This window comes from Corythoichthys intestinalis, chromosome 6 (genome assembly GCF_030265065.1).
Source record: "Corythoichthys intestinalis isolate RoL2023-P3 chromosome 6, ASM3026506v1, whole genome shotgun sequence".
NCBI lineage: Eukaryota > Metazoa > Chordata > Actinopteri > Syngnathiformes > Syngnathidae > Corythoichthys > Corythoichthys intestinalis.
In genome coordinates, this window is record NC_080400.1 from 11,556,397 (window position 1) to 11,576,706 (window position 20,310).

General features: G+C 38.8%; 1 protein-coding gene across 5 annotated transcripts in view; it reads left to right on the top strand.

Annotated features, from left to right (window-relative positions):
• LOC130918015 (ryanodine receptor 1-like) overlaps positions 1 to 20,310 on the top strand; it is a 209,063-nt gene that overhangs the window by 149,868 nt on the left and 38,885 nt on the right. For 2 of the 5 annotated variants that reach the window (XM_057839859.1, XM_057839857.1), the window contains exons 76-86: positions 233 to 345; positions 3,121 to 3,217; positions 3,409 to 3,515; positions 3,577 to 3,628; positions 5,214 to 5,276; positions 10,610 to 10,709; positions 10,792 to 10,871; positions 10,961 to 11,037; positions 11,149 to 11,222; positions 14,153 to 14,170; positions 19,950 to 20,030. In XM_057839859.1, the coding sequence (XP_057695842.1) occupies positions 233 to 345; positions 3,121 to 3,217; positions 3,409 to 3,515; positions 3,577 to 3,628; positions 5,214 to 5,276; positions 10,610 to 10,709; positions 10,792 to 10,871; positions 10,961 to 11,037; positions 11,149 to 11,222; positions 14,153 to 14,170; positions 19,950 to 20,030 (862 nt within the window). Of the gene's footprint in view, positions 1 to 232; positions 346 to 3,120; positions 3,218 to 3,408; positions 3,516 to 3,576; positions 3,629 to 5,213; positions 5,295 to 10,609; positions 10,710 to 10,791; positions 10,872 to 10,960; positions 11,038 to 11,148; positions 11,223 to 14,152; positions 14,171 to 19,949; positions 20,031 to 20,310 lie in introns of all 5 variants that reach the window. The other 3 variants (XM_057839860.1, XM_057839861.1, XM_057839856.1) reach the window with 2 other exon arrangements.

Here is a 20,310-nt window from a genome sequence, read left to right on the forward strand (position 1 = left end):
TTTCATTTCGGTATATCCCGAATATTTTTCAAAATCATTTTATATTACGTTTTAATGTATATGCCACATATATTATGCCCTTTCATTTTTAACCTGTGCACCTTGCACTTTTATAGTTTTCCTGTCCATATTTGCTGACAAAATTGATAATACATGAAAAAAATACAATGAAAAGACTCACACCAAAATGAAGGCCTTCTCTGGTATTTTCTTTGAATTCATTTTACTGTAGACAGAGCATCCCTTCAAGTCCAAGAAGATGGTTTGGCATAAGCTGCTGTCCAAACAACGCCGGCGAGCCGTGGTGGCCTGCTTCAGGATGACGCCCCTCTACAACATACCCACGTAATTACTGCCAAAAGCCAAAAATGATTTACAATAAATTAGCCATAACTATAATTAACCTATATACAGTGGGGCAAATAAGTATTTAGTCAACCACTAATTGTGCAAGTTCTCCCACTTGAAAATATTAGAGAGACCTGTAATTGTCAACATGGGTAAACCTCAACCATGAGAGACAGAATGTGGAAGAAAAAAAAAACAGAAAATCACATTATTGGAATTTTAAAGAATTTCTTTGCAAATCATGGTAGAAAATAAGCATTTGGTCAATACCAAAAGTTCATCTCAATGCTTTGTTATGTACCCTTTATTGGCAATGACGGAGGTTTTCTGTAACTCTTCACAAGCTTTTCACACACTGTTGCTGGTATTTTGGCCCATTCCTCCATGTTTTGGGGCTGTCGTTGGGCAACACGGACTTTCAACTCCCTCCACAGATTTTCTATGGGGTTGTGATCTGGAGACTAGGACTGAACTAGGCCAATCCAGGACCTTGAAATGCTTCTTATGAAGTCACTCCTTTGTTGCCCTGGCTGTGTGTTTGGGATCATTTTCATGCTGAAAGACCCAGCGACGTCTCATCTCCAATGCCCTCGCTGATGGAAGGAGATTTTCACTCAAAATCTCTCGATACATTGCCCCAGTCATTCTTTCCTTTACACAGATCAGTCGTCCTGGTCCCTTTGCAGAAAAACAGCCCCAAAGCATAATGTTTCCACCCCCATGCTTGGCAGTGGGTATGGTGTTCTTCGGATGCAATTCAGTATTCTTTCTCCTCCAAACACGAGAACCTGTGTTTCTACCAAAAAGTTCTACAGTGGTACCTCTACATACGATCGCTTCGACACACGAACTTTTCGACATCCGACGTAAAATTTGACTCGCCATTTGTTTCTACATCCGACGACATGTTCGAAATACGACGACAATGGCAGCACCGCAGACGAATGCACGGCGGATTTTCTTGTGTGACAAATCAACACTGGTTTCAGAAAAGGTTGGTACAGGTGGTGAAACAAGGAAAAAGTTGACGCTTACCTTCTAAATGAAGATGCAAATGACAGAAAAATATGAGCGTAGGGTGGGCATCCGTGAAATGGCTCAACAATACATCTCCACGGTCCTCCTCCGACCATCGTTCGCCAGTCTTTATAAGTTAAGCTGACAATTCTTATTGTGGTAACATCTCCAGAGAAATCGCCAACTTCGCCACGTTTTTATCATTTATTTCACAACTTATTCAAAACAAAAACACCTTCTGTCTGCCGCAATTGACGGTGTTCTCAAGCATTTAAAGTGAAAGTGAAACTCAAGCTCACCGGTCTGTCTCTGGCACGTCAGCTCCGCGGTGCGTTCGGGGTCAGCAAAAAACGTCCGCCACATTAGAACCCGATTCGTTACATTAATACAGGAATTATTATTATTATTATTATTATTATTATTCCGATTTTGATTTATAATTTATTTGTTTTGCTATGTGTAATTGCCATTTGTAATAGTACCAGCAGTATTTTTTAAGGATTTAGTGAAGGTTTTTGGGCTGTGGAACGAATGAATGGAATTATAATGTATTCCTATGGGAAAATCCTGCTCGACATACGACCATTTCGACTTACAAACAAGGTCCTGGAACGGATTAACTTCGTATGTAGAGGTACCACTGTATTTTGGTTTCATCTGACCATAACACATTCTCCCAGTCCTCTTCTGGATCATTCAAATGCTCTGTAGCGAACCGCAGACGGGCCTGGACGTGTACTTTCTTCAGCAGGAGGACACGTCTGGCAGTGCAGGATTTGAGTCCCTGGCGGTGCATTGTGTTACTGATAGTAGCCTTTGTTACTGTGGTCCCAGCTCTCCGTAGGGCATTCACTAAGTCCCCCCGTGTGGTTATAGGATTTTTGCTCACCGTTCTTGTTATCATTTTGACGCCACGGGGTGAGATCGTGCATGGAGCCTCAGATCGAGGGAGATTATAAGTGGTCTTGTATGTCTTCCATTTTCTAATAATTGCTCCCACAGTTGATTCCTTTACACCAAGCGTTTTACCTATTGCAGATTCAGTCTTCCCAGCCTGGTGCAGGTCTACAATTTTGTCTCTGGTGTCCTTCGACAGCTCTTTGGTCTTGGCCATCGTGGAGTTTGGAGTCTGACTGACTGAAGTTGTGGACAGGTGTCTTTTATACCGATAATGAGTTTAAACAGGTGCCAATAATACAGGTAACGAGTGGAGCCTCGTTAGACCTCGTTAGAAGAAGTTAGACCTCTTTGACAGCCAGAGATGTTGCTCGTTTGTAGGTTACCAAATACTTATTTTCCACTTTAATTTGGAAATAAATTCTTTAAAAATCAAACAATGTGATTTTCTGTTTTTTTTTTTTTTCCCACATTCTGTTTTTCATGGTTGAGGTTTACTCATGTTGACAATTACAGGCCTCTCTAATCTTTTCAAGTAGGAGAACTTGCACAATTGGTGGTTGACGAAATACTTATTTGCCCCACTCAATATATATATTTTTATTGCCTATAGCAAAATATGGTCAGGCAACACTAGTACTACAATTGGATGTCAAATGGAGGCCGCAAAATATTGTCCCATGGGCTGCAATTAGCCCCTGGTTCTTAAGTTTGAGACCCCTGTCCTGTATGACAGTACTAAAAACTTTTAAGAACAAAAACATCATAATTTGTGCAAGAAACAGTTAAATTGGAGGGTCATGCAAGAATCATTCTGTATTTTTTATGATATTATCTCAAGAGCACGTCTTCTCACAGGCACCGAGCAACCAATATGTTTCTGGATGCCTACAAACGCAACTGGCTGGAGACGGAGGGCTACTCCTTTGAGGACAAGATGATCGACGACTTATCGGTCTGTCATCTCCCATTATGTAAACCTAACCTACTCTTTAGGTCAAAACAGCAGTTAATGGTTTTAAATTGACAGGAAAAATGAGGAGTATAAGTGTATAAGTCGGAGGCCTACCCAAACTTTGAAAAAAGTTTGACTTATTGTCCAGAAAAGACAGTAAGACTTATTCTGTATATACTGTATATTTATAGAAAGCTCTGGAAGAAGAGGAAGAGGAGGAAGAAGAAACCGAGACCAAGCCCGACCCTCTTCATCAGCTCATTCTGCATTTCAGTAGAACGGCTCTCACGGAGAAAACGTAAGATCGCCTTGTTGTCCTCTTGATTTTCCACGACTCATTAGCTTTCTTCCCGTTGCAGAAAACTTGACGTCGACCACCTCTATATGTCATATGCTGACATCATGGCAAAAGTAAGAAGACCTAGAATAAAACACCAAGAAATTGGTATTTTATTCACTTTCTGAGGTGTCAAACTCCAGGCCAGAGTGCCACATCTGGCCCACCGGATAATGTTGTGTAGCCCGCGAAAGTAAACATATGCTTCATGTTTTTCGCTTAAATAAAATTGAAATAAATGGTCTGTGGTCCTCACTTAAAAGATTGAGGAGTAGATAAATATTACACGCACACAATATTTACAGCATTTCGCCCTCCCTTGGTTAAAATTTAAAATAAATATTAAAAAATCTGAAATTTTGTAAAAAGATTGAGAAATACAATTTTTTAAAATAGTTTTTTCCTTAAATTTTTTTTCAAATCACTGAAATAAATAAAAAAGTATTTCATTTACATCTTTTTAACAATAAAAATACAAATGAAAACACTAAAAATACAAAAATGAATAAATTGAAAACGAATGAAAAGGAATGAATGTATAAATAAATTATAAATAATAACTTTTATAAAATAATACACAATAATTAAAATAAATACTGACAATATTTACTCAATTTGCTCCTTATTGTTTTTATCTAAAATATTAATAAATTAAAAAATAATTATATATATAAATATTCTTTCTTTGTTTTTTAAAAGAAACATTTACAGAATTAAAAAATAATAATCATAATAAATATTAATAAATTAGATTTAAAACATTAAAAATTTATCAATAATAAAAAAAAACAAATAAATAAATCAAATTAAAAAACAGAATAAATACATTAAAAATAACAATAATTAAAAAATACACACTAGTATATAGACAAAAAATAAATAACGAAAACAAAAAGAATGAATAAATAAAACTTAATTGTTTTAAAAAAAAAAAAAAAATGATTAAAGAGAATATTTGCAATTAATCATCTCAGAAGATTTGGACAATTTTTAGATCAACAATGTCTCTAAACCAGGGGTCCCCAAACTTTTTCCTGTGAGGGCCACATAACTTTTCCCTTCTCTGATGAGGGGCCGGGGTCAGTTTGTAACAGAAAAAGTGTGACGATTGTAGGAGTGTCTAAATGTAAAAATTAATTTTTTTTCAGAAAGCCACAATCAAATAACCCTTTCTGGATTCTTGACGGAACAAAAGTAAATATAATATAATATAATATAATAAACACTATTAATTAAATAGATAATAACCAAATAACCCTCTCTGAGTTCTTCACAGAAAAAGGCCAGGAAATAAATAACACTATTGAGAGAAAAAAAATTAAAAATGCTCTCCGGTATTGTTCAGGGGGCCGGACCAAATGTGGAGGTGGGCCGTATCCGGCCCGCGGGCCGCAGTTTGGGGACCCCTGCTCTAAACTATTCATCGACTCTCGAAAGATTAATTTGATGACAATTCATTAGTTGTCAGTTTGCCAATTAATCATGGCCGCCCTATATTAGTAGTTGGCAGACATAACGGCCCTCCGAAACAAACAATAACTACGATGTGGCCACTGACAAACATGAGTTTGACACCCCGAATTTAACTCATTAACTCACACCTACTCTTGTTCTGGCACGTTCCCACTGAATTTCTTCGTTTTTTTCACTTCACTCCAGAGTTGCCATATTGGTGAGGATGACGAAGGGGAGGAGCAAGAGGGGGAGGAGCCATCCTTTGAGGTGCGGCAGACAGAGATGGTATGGGGGGAACCAGGGGAAGGGGAGACAGGGGAGTCAGCCAAGAAGCAGCTCCCCGAGCCAACAGTGACCACACGAACACCAACACACTCGCACCGCCCCCTAGCTATACAACACAAGCAACTCCATTCGTCTTTTTATTTTAAAATCTTTACGTGTGGTTTCACTCATAACACTTCCTGCGATGGTGGACTGAGCTCGGAACATCGCAGAGTTTTAATTTCACCCCCCCGGGGACCAAGTTTTGCATCCAACCGGATTTGTCACCTCCTCCAGACTCACACATTCCCCTCCCTTTTTCGTACTTACATCATCGAACCGTGTTTTAACTCTAACTAACAGTAAAGCATGAACAGTGCAAAGTCCCACACTCACTTAACTTGATGAGTTGAACACTTTACAACCCCTAAACAAGTCTTACAACATTCATACTATAGCAACAGGACAGGAAAGGTGAAAATAGTGAGGGAGGGGGGAGGAGCTGGGATGGAGGGGCGGGGCATGATATTCAGTGGGTGGCTAAATGTGTTTTAAAGGCTAGTAATGTATGATAATGTAGTGTGACACAGTGTAGCACAGCTGCATTGTAATGATGGTATAGAGTGGCGCCTTGAGATACGAGTGAGCAATATATTTCTATGGCTTATGAGCAATAGATTTGAGGAGTTTTGAAAAAAAAAAAGAATCATTATCGATCATTCATTGTATTTAATCTAAAGTGCTTTTTTACGGGAGTGGGCCGGAATGAATTATGATAAAGATTATCTTGAATAGGGAATAAGAAATATATTTTGAGTTATGATTCAACTTTTATCTCAAGGTACTACAATAGTGCTGCTATGAGTAGTGTAATATTAGTTTTAAATGACCCGATTTCAATATAATGTGGCTTGAGGTGTTTATCCATTCAAGTTCAGATTTTTAAGATTTTGAGGATATGAATGCATGTGTGAATGAAGTATTTATTTTCTAACAAAAAGCATTTTTTTCTATATTCTATTTCATACTTTAATGTTTATTTAAAGGCATTTTCTTTTAGAATACACCCCTCCTTTTAACAATAAGCCATTTTTTGTCCTAATTGTATTGTATACATAATATATAATTGAAGTGATATTTTTTCCCCAAAATATAGTCCCTTTTATGTTTAAGAATAAAGGCATTTTTTCCAGAACAATTTGAAAAATTGTTCTGAAATAGAGGAGCACTCTGAGAGAGCAAACCTCCATAGACCGCCACATTTGTGACCTCTGACTTTTGACTCTTTCTCTTATGATACAGCAGTGCTTCTCAATTATTTTCTATTACGCCCCTCCCAGGAAGACGTAACCGTTTCACCCCCCCACCCCCAACTCTCTGCCGCCGCTGTAAATAGTATCAGTTTTCTCTAAAATCATTATTATTATAATTACACCTCTGCATAACATTGTGTCCTTTTTATAATAAAAGAAAAAAAGTAAAATAGATCAACCTGAGAATAAAGCTTAACTTTATTAATATTGTTTTGTTTGTAACAGAAGAAAACCCGCATTAATTTGCCTAAATAAAAAAAAAAATTTTTTTGAAAAACCGTCACAATAAACTCAAGGTACATTTTTTGACCATTTGATACTGAAAAATAAAATGTAATTAAATCAATCAATGATAATAAATTCAAATTGTTTAGCAACATTAACTCACGAAGACAATACGCCAAACAATTTGACCAAAAACACAAAAATAGAACAAAAACGACAGTGTTGGACATTCGTTCATTTGCTGCCATCTCTCCCACTTCAAACGGATTGAACGTCTACGGCCGTCATTAGCAGCCAATGCCAGCCAATGAGGTGATTTTGGGCCATTTTAGGTCATTTACCTGTTGATTTTAAGTTACTTCCTGTTGATTTTTGGGTATTTTATGGGTCGCTTCCTGTTCATTTTGTGTTACAGAACAGGAAGTGACCTGGGAATCACCCAAATGAATAGGCAGTGACTCAAACTCAACAGGAAATGACCTGGAAATGCCCTAAAATGAACAGGAAGTGACCTACAAATGCCCTGAAAATCTGACAGAATGGCTGTGAATGCTCCGGTCAAGGCAGCTTTAGAGTTAGAGGCACATTGGCAGGGGGTAAAATTACCCGCCTACATTAACCGTCTATCAACTAATCCATACTAGCTTAGCCGACATGTGGTATAGTCCAAGTAATTACACGTTTAAGGCCATTATCCATCTTGTGTCGACATAGCTTATACAGTGCCCTCCATAATTATTGGCACCCCCGAAAAAGATGTGCTTTTTAGCTTCTAATATTTCTTTATTCAAATAATATGGGACCTTAATGGAAAAAAAGAGAAAAATCTAACCTTCAATACAAGTGCATTTATTCAGTGGGAAACAAATCCCACATAAAGAAATAATTATTTGACATCAAATAATGTGTGTCACAATTATTAGCACCCCTGGTGTTAATACTTTGTACAACCCCCTTTTGCCAACAAAACAAGGTCTGGGGACTGAGATGGCCATGGGAGGAGTTTGATTATGTGTCTGGTGAACCATTTCTGTGTAAAATTGGCCATATGTTTAGGGTCATTGTCTTGCTGAAAGACCCCGTGACAACCCATCTTCAGCTTTCTGGCAGAGGGCAACAGATTTTGATTTAAAATGTCCTGGTTTTTCAAAGCATTCATGATGCCATGCACCCTAACAAGGTTCCCAGGGCCTTTGGAAGCGAAAGAGCCCCACAGCATCCCTGACCCACCCCTGTACTTCACAGTGGGTATGAGGTGCTTTTCAGCATGCGCATCTTTCGTGGCACGCCAGACCCACTTAGAGTGTTTGTTGCCAAAAAGCTCAATCTTGGTCTCATCTGACCAAAGCGCACGGGTCCAGGCTTCGACTGGGACCGTGTGCTTTGGTCACATGAGACCAAGATGCAAGGTGCATTCACTGAATGAATGCACTTGTATTGAAGGTTAGATTTTTCTTTTTTTCCATTAACGTCCCATATTATTTGAATTTAAAAAAATATTAGAAGCTAAAAAACACATCTTAACCAGGGGTGCCAATAATTATGGAGGGCACTGTATCTACGCTCTCCAGTCCAAATGCATATTATGCCAATATTTCGTTTGACAACAATCAGCGGGAGCCGTACATTTGCCGTTGCCGACAAGTGACAACATGCTCGGCTTTACTTGATTCGCTCCGGGCCTTCGCCCTGCGGCTAATGGCAATTACCAGTACAACATATTGACAAGCTCAGCTGACAACAAGGTTCAAGACTGAGTGTCTTGCACAACAACAACAACATGCTCCATTACCTTGATACTGTTGTTTCTTTTCTTCTCCGATTTTCTTCTTCTTTCGTTTCTCTGCTGCAGAAGGATAAATTCTCTTCGACATATTCGTGCATCTATTTTCCAAGCAAATTTGAGCACCACTCATGGCAAAGCAGGTTCAACGTCACTACCCAGGTTGCCAGATTGTCATGACAAGAAAATGGATGTTTGCATAGATAAACGGCAATGCGTACCGCATTACCGTAATTTCTGTACTATTGGGCGCCCCTGATTACAAGCCTCACCCAGTAAATTTTTAAAGGAAAAACCATTTTGTACATACATAAGCCTCTCCTGCCTATAAGCCGCATGTGCCCACTTAGTAACAAGAGACATTGACAAAGAAATACAGTTTTCAAACGTTTAATAACACACCTTTAACTTTTCGTTCCAAACAGTGCCGGCAAACACGTCAGTTATATAGCAGTGGCACGGAGGTTGCATCGCATCAGCATGGCGGTGCGGCACTAATTGTGCTGGTTAATAAAAACATAAAAGTCTTTGTTAGCAATCTTCATCTTCCTCCTGTGCATTCAAACCATGAAAGTCTTCACCCTCAGTGTTGGATATGAAGACGCTCAGATGCACTTCGCCACGCACGCACCTACTCAGTCTCTCCTTCGCGTCGCCTTCAATGTCTCCCATAATGAGGCATATTCACTCCCAGCCTGTGCCGTCCTCCTCGCAGCAGACTGGCCCCTCAAAAGCCGTTGGTGATGGCGGACTCTTTCACAGCGCTTCACGCTGCCAGGCTCCCCCGGCAAACCTGTACAAAAGCTGCTCTTCGCATGCGGCGAGTCTTGGTAAACGATCTCTCGCCGCTCGTCATCAAAGCGTCCCATACATCTCGGATGGCCAATTTAATTTCTTCTAGCATTTTCCATGATGCAGGTCTGCCAATTCTACTCATCCACAAAGACGAGGGTCCGCCACCTCTATTCATGCACAACGCACAAAGTTAAACTACCGGTAGTAGTGCAAACTAGCGTCTTCCTCGACACATATATTCCACGTGTCTCACTCCCACATTCCATGCTCGAGCGCCCCTGGCGGCCGTCAGAAAAATACACAAATTGGCCGCATCATTGCACACGCCGCAGGACCCAAAATGAGAGAAAAAGGTAGCGGCTTGTAGTCCGGAAATTACGGTATTCACGATGCTCTGTTAACAGTGTATAACATGAGGTTGCCAGATTGGGGGCCCCCTAGTGGTGGCCCTATAGGCTAGGCCGGCCTTTGTTGCGACGTTTCATTGGTGAAATCAGTAGAGCTAACCCGGTAATACACCAGGCACGTCTGTATTCTTAGCATCCCTGGCAAAAAAAAAAAAAAAAAAGTAATATGATGAATATAGAGGAAAAATGTAACGACTCTTGTATAGCCCAAAGTAGCGGAGTAAGAGTAGCGTTTTTTTTCTTCACAAATCTACTCAAGTAAAAAGTATAGCTTAGTAAAACTACTCTTAGAAGTACAATTTTCTCAAAAAGTTACTCATGTAAATATGACGGAGTACATGTAACGCGTTACTACTCACCTCTGACGGTTGGTGTGCGAGTTTTCTGATTTGAGGACGTGGTTTAGCGATAGGTCAATTTCTGCCGGAGGTCTGCTCTCAGAGTGCTTCTTCGTTTCCTTTCAATTTAATCATCAGATTGCAATATCTCCTCTTTGAACTGCTGCCACTAAACGCTGCAAATATGGCACCAGTGTTTTTGTACTCTGTTGAATCCTGACTTGCATGCCTGACATGATTTTTCTTTTGTTTCGCGTGTATGTGTCTGTATGCGTGTTGTATTTTTGTCCCAAACGTTGGCTGCCGTTTGTGGAAGTTATCAAGCTGCTGAGATAACTTCATCAACTAATGCACACAGTAGAAGCAGGTGTGAGTGAGAGAGAAACCATGTGTGCTTGCGAGAGAGTGTGGGGGGGCCGTGCACTCTGCGTGGGCGTGGTCACAGTGGCTTTCCTCCTGCTCTGCCTCCCCATAGGAAAAGGAGATGGAGAAACAGAGGCTTCTGTATCAGCAGTCACGTTTGCACAACAGAGGAGCTGCTGAGATGGTGCTGCAGATGATAAGTGCCTGTAAAGGTGGGGAAGGGGAAAATCCACTCAATCAATGGCGGCCATTGTTTTCGTGAAGGTGTTCAACTCCAGTTGTGTTTTTGGCCAGGTGAGCCTGGCGCTATGGTTTCGTCCACTCTCAAGCTGGGAATCTCTATCCTCAATGGAGGCAACTGTGACGTGCAGCAGGTTGTTCAAATACATTGGACGTCTGTGATATTGCTGTCAATGGCAGCCCAAAAGTGGTAATGTCTTGGATTTTTTTTTCTCACGTGCAGAGAATGCTGGACTACCTGAAGGACAAAAAGGATGTGGGGTTTTTCCTCAGTGTTCAAACGCTGATGCAGACTTGCAGGTTTCTTGACTTCACTTTTTGACTCTTTATTTTTAAAATATTTGTCAGAGCTGAAAGCTGGACATTGAAATACTGCACTGTTTAAACTAATTTCGTGTGATTTGCGAGCAGCGTTTTGGACCTGAACGCTTTCGAGAGGCAAAACAAGGCAGAAGGACTTGGAATGGTGTCAGAAGAGGGCACCAGTGAGTACAAAGTCATGCCACATGCACACAAAGCAAATAACTTTTCTCAAGTTTAACTTTTTAAAATATGTTTCTGGAAAAAAATATCTTTATGCTTTAAAAAAAAGATTTTTTTTTTTTCTCTTTTAAAAAAATGTCTTTGAAATAAAATAGAAACCACTCCTCTCTCCAAATAAATGCTTTTATTCTTGTACAAAATGTGCTTTTTTTTTTTTAAATTATGCATTAATTATTGAAAGAATAGGACCGCATCCTTGAAAAAATATGCATTTAAGCTTGTAAGCTTTTTGTGGGGGTTACAAAATGCAGTATTATTGAAAAATTACAACTGTATTTTTTTTTAATAAACCTTAATTCTCGAGAGAAAAAAGGCTGCTTTCTTAAAATATAATACTGTATGTCTTTGAGCACTAAATAGGATTTTTTTATTTTGTGAATGGGGTTGGGGATGCTTTTGTTTTTGAAAAGTATACCGTAATTCTTGAAAGAATAGGACCGTGAAAAAAATACCCACTTGAGCTCTCATTGACACCCAAATTGAAACGTCATCAACAATAGGCCAATAGGAGAGAAGAGTCACGTTAATGAAGCATGATGGGAAAAATTATGACCAATAGGGTAGCAGGATTTTAACATTTAAAAGCAAAATGTACATGCGGATCTTTTACAGTACTGTACCGTACTTTTGTCTCTCATATCCTGAAATTTCTTTCATAACAAGAGGCAACATTTTCCCGTTGAGGCGTGTCGTAACCTCAAAATTCTGTTTGTAGAGACGTTCAAAAGTCGTGGTACCACTGTAGTCATAAAATAGGACCATATCCTATTCATCCTTTCCTATTCATTTAACAATTCTTTCCAAAAAAGTCTGTATTTTTGGAAAAAATAAGCATTTTACCTCTTTATCAACATACAGTGCCTTGCAAAAGTATTCGGCCCCCTTGAACCTTGCAACCTTTCGCCACATTTCAGGCTTCAAACATTAAGATATAAAATTTTAATTTTTTTGTCAAGAATCGACAACAAGTGGGACACAATTGTGAAGTGGAACAAAATTTATTGGATAATTGAAACTTTTTTAACAAATAAAAAACTGAAAAGTGGGGCGTGCAATATTATTCGGCCCCCTTGCGTTAATACTTTGTAGCGCCACCTTTTGCTCCAATTACAGCTGCAAGTCGCTTGGGGTATGTTTCTATCAGTTTTGCACATCGAGAGACTGACATTCTTGCCCATTCTTCCTTGCAAAACAGCTCGAGCTCAGTGAGGTTGGATGGAGAGTGTTTGTGAACAGCAGTCTTCAGCTCTTTCCACAGATTCTTGATTGGATTCAGGTCTGGACTTTGACTTGGCCATTCTAACACCTGGATACGTTTATTTTTTAACCATTCCATTGTAGATTTGGCTTTATGTTTTGGATCATTGTCCTGTTGGAAGATAAATCTCCGTCCCAGTCTCAGGTCTTGTGCAGATACCAACAGGTTTTCTTCCAGAATGTTCCTGTATTTGGCTGCATCCATCTTCCCGTCAATTTTAACCATCTTCCCTGTCCTTGCTGAAGAAAAGCAGGCCCAAACCATGATGCTGCCACCACCATGTTTGACAGTGGGGACGGTGTGTTCAGGGTGATGAGCTGTGTTGCTTTTACACCAAACATATCGTTTTGCATTGTGGCCAAAAAGTTCAATTTTGGTTTCATCTGACCAGAGCACCATCTTCCACATGTTTGGTGTGTCTCCCAGGTGGCTTGTGGCAAACTTTAAATGAGACTTTTTATGGATATCTTTGAGAAATGTCTTTCTTCTTGCCACTCTTCCATAAAGGCCAGATTTGTGCAGTGTGCGACTGATTGTTGTCCTATGGACAGACTCTCCCACCTCAGCTGTAGATCTCTGCAGTTCATCCAGAGTGATCATGGGCCTCTTGGCTGCATCTCTGATCAGTTTTCTCCTTGTTTGAGAAGAAAGTTTGGAAGGACGGCCGGGTCTTGGTAGATTTGCAGTGGTCTGATGCTCCTTCCATTTCAATATGATGGCTTGCACAGTGCTCCTTGAGATGTTTAAAGCTTGGGAAATCTTTTTGTATTCAAATCCGGCTTTAAACTTCTCCACAACAGTATCTCGGACCTGCCTGGTGTGTTCCTTGGTTTTCATAATGCTCTCTGCACTTTAAACAGAACCCTGAGACTCAGACTCACAGAGCAGGTGCATTTATACGGAGACTTGATTACACACAGGTGGATTCTATTTATCATCATTGGTCATTTAGGACAACATTGGATCATTCAGAGATCCTCACTGAACTTCTGGAGTGAGTTTGCTGCACTGAAAGTAAAGGGGCCGAATAATATTGCACGCCCCACTTTTCAGTTTTTTATTTGTTAAAAAAGTTTAAATTATCCAATAAATGTTGTTCCACTTCACGATTGTGTCCCACTTGTTGTTGATTCTTGACAAAAAAATTAAATTTCATATCTTTATGTTTGAAGCCTGAAATGTGGCGAAAGGTTGTAAGATTCAAGGGGGCCGAATACTTTTGCAAGGCACTGTATATATGCCTCTTCTAAAAACATGCCTACATTCTTGCGAAAATGTGCCTTTAGGCCCCCTCCAAAATCGGAATCTCTTGAACTTTTAACTTAAAAAAAAAAAAAAAAAAAAGACTTTTTGGGATAATACAGTACAGCTTTTTATCTAGAAAAAAATGTTTGTTGAACCTAGTTTTTGGAACCACTATTCTACCGGACCATTTTACTGCACTGTGTTCTGATGTGCATCTGTGTGTGTCCGACTGCGTGTGTGAGAGTCCTCCTGCTGGGAAACTCTTGTCAAATGTGGTTGATGGACTGACTGACTGCACTGAGGTTTGTACACTCACTGCATCTTCTCTTCTGGTCCTTTCTTTCCGCCCTCTCCCGTCGCTGCCATCAGATAAGAAGCTCGAACGTGGTAACTAGACGTCCCTTAGCCGCCTTGCGTGAGAAATTAATCCGCTTCTCAAGACCCAGTACAACTAAACGTTTTCAAATGCTGCCTAAAGCTGCTTTATCATTATCATCATCATCATCATCATATTCATCATAACTCTTTTAAATAAGTAATTTTGATTAAAACAGAATGCGCCTCAGTTGAGGCGGATCACTTCAATTTAAATCCTCAAAGTTACTTTACTATTGAAAGATGACTTCAAATGTCCAAATGATTTTTTTCTCCCAGACTTTTGTTTGAATCAAAGCATGCTTGTATATATTTGCCAGCCTTCCTTGCATGTGAACTCCTTTGTAATGGAAGGCAAGGCACCACTTTTACACCAGAATGTTGAGTTTTGACATGGCGCATTTGCTTTACATGCCATTTTTCATGTCGCATGTACAGCAATGGAATGTTTAGCCTGAAACTGATTCTTTGTTCTCAAATCTGAAAGAATCAGCCAAAAAATATCTTAAACCTTTCGTTCAGAGGTGTCCAAACAACAGACAACAAACAGCTGCCACCCACCACTTTTTTTATTGGCAAATTATAATTTTTTTAAAAAAAAGATTGAAAATGGATCGCACAAGTATCTTGAGTTCAGTTTATTTCTCAGCTTTAACACTAGATGGCGTTAGTCACTTAAATAGTGCCTCTCAAATAGCACAGGGGTCAAAACATGACATGTTGTAATCAATGTCGAAAATTATAGAATTTCAGTCTTTTGTTTTACATAAATAAGCTTAGATAACAAAATAATAATCCAATGTGATAATTTGAGCTATTTTGATTGTGATTTTAAATTTTTTAATTTTTAAATTTTTTTTTTTTGCTGTTTGGCATTCTCGTAATTTATATTGTTTGTTTCAGTAGTGTACATATTAGGGATACCCCGATCAGATGACGTGGCAGATTTTCGAAATCAGGTGACTACATATATATATAGTATATACTGTACATACACAGTGGGGCAAATAAGTATTTAGTCAACCACCAATTGTGCAAGTTCTCCTACTTGAAAAGGTTAGAGAGGCCTGTAGTTGTCAACATGGGTAAACCTCAACCATGAGTGACAGAATGTGGGGGGAAAAAAGAAAATCACATTGTTTGATTTTTAAAGAATTTATTTCCAAATTAGAGTGGGAAATAAGTGTTTGGTCACCTACAAACAAGCAAGATTTCTGGCTGTCAAAGAGATCTAACTTCTTCTAACGAGGTCTAATGAGGCTCTACTCGTTACTTGTATTATTGGCACCTGTTTTAACTCATTGTCGGTATAAAAGACACTTGTCCACAAGCTCAGTCAGTCACACTCCAAACTCCACTATGGCCAAGACCAAAGAGCTGTCGAAGGACACCAGAGACAAAATTCTAGACCTGCACCAGGCTGGGAAGACTGAATCTGCAATAGGTAAAACACTTGGTGTAAAGGAATCAACTGTGGGAACAGTTATTAGAAAATGGAAGACATACAAGACCACTTATAATCTCCCTCGATCTGAGGCTCCATGCAAGATCTCACCCTGTGGCATCAAAATGATAACAAGAACGGTGAGCAAAAATCCCAGAACCACACGGGGGACCTAGTGAATGACCTACGGAGAGCTGGGACCACAGTAACAAAGGCTACTATTGGTAACACAATGCGCCGCCAGGGACTCAAATCCTGCACTGTCAGACTTACTTGTCCCCCTGCTGAAGAAAGTACACGTCCAGGCCCGTCTGCGGTTCGCTAGAGAGCATTTGGATGATCCAGAAGAGGACTAGGAGAATGTGTTATGGTCAGATGAAACCAAAAGAACTTTTTGGTAGAAACATAGGTTCTCGTGTTTGGAGGAGAAAGAATTCTGAATTGCATCCGAAGAACACCATACCCACTGTGAAGGATTGGGGTGGAAACATCATGCTTTGGGGCTGTTTTTCTGCAAAGGGACCAGGACGACTGATCTGCGTAAAGGAAAGAATGAATGGGGCCATGTATCAAGAGATTTGAGTGAAAATCTCCTTCCATCAGCAAGGGCATTGATGATGAGACGTGGCTCGGTCTTTCAGCATGACAATGATCCCAAACACACAGCCAGGGCAACAAAGGAGTGGCTTCGTAAAAAGCATTTCAAGGTCCTGGAGTGGCCTAGCCAGTCTTCAGATCTCAACCCCATAGAAAATCTGCGGAGGGAGTTGAAAGTCCGTGTTGCCCAACGACAGCCCCAAAACATCACTGCTCTAGAGCAGGGGTTCCCAACCTATTCCACTAAGGCACACTGTGGGTGCAGGATTTCATTCTTACCAAACAAGATGACAACACTTTTTCCCCAATCTGGTGTTTTACAAGTGCAATCAGTTGATTGCAGTCAGGTGTGGCTTGTTTTAGCAGAAGCCTCATTGGTTCAACTGTCTCTGCTGGATCGGCTGGAACAAAAACCAGGACCCACAGTGTGCCTTGAGGACTGGGTTGAAAACCCCTGCTCTAGAGGAGATCTGCATGGAGGAATGGGCCAAAAATATCAGCAACAGTGTGTGAAAAGCTTGTGAGAGTTACAGAAAATGTTTGGCCTCCGTTATTGCCAACAAAGGGTACATAACAAAGTATTGAGATGAACTTTTGGTATTGACCAAATACTTATTTTCCACCATGATTTGCAAATAAATTCTTTAAAAATAAAACAATGTGATTTTCTGGGGGTTTTCTCCACATTCTGTTTCTCATGGTTGAGGTTTACCCATGTTGACAATTACAGGCCTCTCTAATATTTTCAAGTGGAAGAACTTGCACAATTAGTGGTTGACTAAATACTTATTTGCCCCACTGTAAATATTTATATATATTGTATATGGCGGAAAACACTCAGGTGACTTGAAGTTCCGTTCTAAGAGCCTCAATTTGGCCAAATTTCAAAATTGTACTATATGCATGTGTGATACATCGTTGGAAAGCTTAAAATCTCCATTTTCTGGTGGAAGAAAAATTTTGAAAAGGAGGGCATTTTTTCACACCTTAAAAGTAGGTCAAATCAGGTGAATGAAAAATAGACATTTTTGAGAGTTTCTCATTTAAAAAAGGCTTTGGACACCTATCCTGGCACATAATAAATAACGAACACTTCAAGATTACCCCTTTTTGTCTACTGAAGTCTTTGATAATCAATATGAATGCACTAAGACGTAGGTGGATTTGCAAAAATTGAGGAAATTTGTGTGAAATTGGTGAATAAATGTAGATTTAATTTAGCCCTGTGTTTTATTTTGTAAATAAACATGGCTAAACGGGGAGTTAGCTTTATACTTAGTGATAACTTTACTGCATACAGTTTTTGATTTGGCTTGATTTTAATCTGTGAGAAGAAAAAACATTTCCAGGGGAATTTTAGGGATTAAATTCCAAAACCATAATACTTTAATTTTTGCAGTGGGCTTTTAAAATATATTTTCAATTATGATTAAACAATGTGAATGCAAGATACTGAGAATAAAAGGCTCCGTATGCATAAAGGGAACATATAAATGTGTGTATATAACACTATCTATTTATTGTATTTAGCCTTGAAGCCTATAACCTAGGCTTTATGATTTAAGCATCTATTGTATCCAATACATCGATGACATCCTATAATAAGCAATACAATTGGCAACAAGAGTCAAAAAGATAGTGGACAGCATGCTAGTCAGTTAGCCTGCTGTGTCCATAAATTTCGTGCTAGCATTCGACCGCAATGTCTTTTTGTGGCTTTCCGGTAACCCGAGGTGAAAGCATGAGAGAGCTTAATTAAAGACACCATGATTTTAACGAGATATTATCGTGCACTTACCTTGTTACGATCACAAAACTCCGTGTAGCATGTATCACCGAGTGTCAAGACACAGCTGTGAATGCCCACAGCCGGACTTTGTTGGGATTTTATAGTTGAAAAACAGTATTATAACAAGGGTCACGAGGCAGAAATCACAGACATAAAGGAGTGGTTGAGATTTTCTTCTTCAAATATTTACCCTTTTGAACGTTTTTTTTTTTTTTTTTTTCAAATTTTCATTGTTTGGATCGATTAGTTATCATCTAAAATATTGGGGGAAATGCGACTGTAACAAAAACACAATTAAGCGATATTTATGAGGTAGATATCCGTGACCTATTTACAGACACTGCCTTTTTCATTGTGACGTAATTAGTTTAAAAGTTTAAAATATGTGAGTGAATAATTTTTTTAAAGTCTTTTTTTTTTTTTTTTTTTAAATAAATATTACACATTAATTAATCATTTTAAGCTAAAAGTGGTAGACATTTCGAATAATAAATATAATTACTTAGCTTCTTTTTATGGCTGGGTTGAAACAAAAGTGGTTGCGCGGTGTCTGTAAATGGGGGTCTCCAGGGTCAAACGGACAAATTAAAAATAGTTCGAGGGCATATTGCGCCATGAAACTGCTATGGCCGCATATAGACATTTTTCTATCAAATACAACACTTGTTTTGCCTTAAAATACAGCAGTTTATTTTAAAGAGGGGTACAAGAGCAGAAACTACTTTTTCAGCCTTGTCTGTGTTTTCCGTCATACATATTTGTATATAATGTAGGGCTGTCAAACGATTAAAATTTTTAATCGGGTTAATTACAGCTTAAAAATTAATTAACTGCAATTCAAACCATCTATAAAATATGCCATATTTTTCTGTGAATTATATATGTATTGTGTAAAATAAATTGTTGGAATGGAAAGATAAGACACAAGATGGATATATACATTCAACATACGGTACTTAAGGACTGTAGTGGGCATTTCACTCTACTGTCATTTAAATCTGTCTATGCTGTCCTCACTCCGAAGCGTCTACTTTTTCCAAAGCTAGACAGTTAGTGAACGACGCCTTAATAATCAGACTTCTTCCTTTTTCATCTGATTTATTAATAAAATGGCCTCAAACCATTGTCCTCTTTAGACCGTCGTAAAACTACAAAAAAAAAGTACACAAGCATTGCATTAGAAACAATGTTAGCTTAGCACACTATACAGGCTAACTAAACATAAACAAAAAGTGTCTCATACAAAAAATATAACATTTCGCTTATTAACATAATATGTACATTCTTTACAACAACCGTACTTACGGACAAATCTTGTCCAAGGATCATATAAACACAACAGAGACTTCGTGCAGCCATATTGAACTGGCAAGAAAATAAACCATGTTGCAAAGCGACCACAAGAGTTCGCTGTTAGACAGCACAAAAAGCCTTGCTGTAAAACTTACCAAAAGGCAGAATACTGTCTGAGCGGGACATGTGCGTTAATTGCGTCAAATATTTTAACGTGATTAATTTTAAAAATTAATTACCGCGCGTTAACGCGTTAATTTTGACAGCCCTAATATAATGCAATATTTTGTTGCTTGTAGTCCTTAACTCATTCACTGCCATTGACAGTTACAGACAAACCCATTAGAACCCGCAAGGGTCGTACTGAGTGGCCATGTTTGACCATCATTGACGACGTCTATTGCCTTCAACGGCAGCCAATGAATTAATATGTAAAATGAATACATTTAGAAAAGAAAAAAAAAAAAAAGATTTTTTTTTTTTTTCCCTGATTTGGATCCTCCGTTAAATAATTGTAAGATGAGAAACAAGTTTGGACACCTCTGCTTTTGTTGAAAACAGCAATGCTAACACACTAATCTTAAGTTGTAGCTTAAAAAACAAACAAACAAACAAATCAGTTCCTCAGAACAGTGGACTGACTAATTTGCCATCATTTGCCCATTTAGATGAGAAAGTGATGGCAGATGACGAATTCACGTGTGACCTCTTCCGCTTCCTCCAGCTTCTGTGCGAGGGTCACAATAACGGTAAGTCATGCATATCCAATTCGGCTGCATTCACAGTGACAGAACATAGAAAAAGAACCTACGTAAACGTGTCCAAATTGCATGCCAAAACTTACAAATATACACAATGCAAACAATGCAGATTTTTATGCTGAATAAAACTTAAATTGGCATGCTTATTCCAAAAGTTTTAGTCAATTTTTTCTCCACATTTCCCTGAAGGGGTTATACCTCATGTAATAATCTAAAATTTAGCAGTTTTGCTGATCTGTGAGAGAAAAATGGGAACGAAATGATTTCG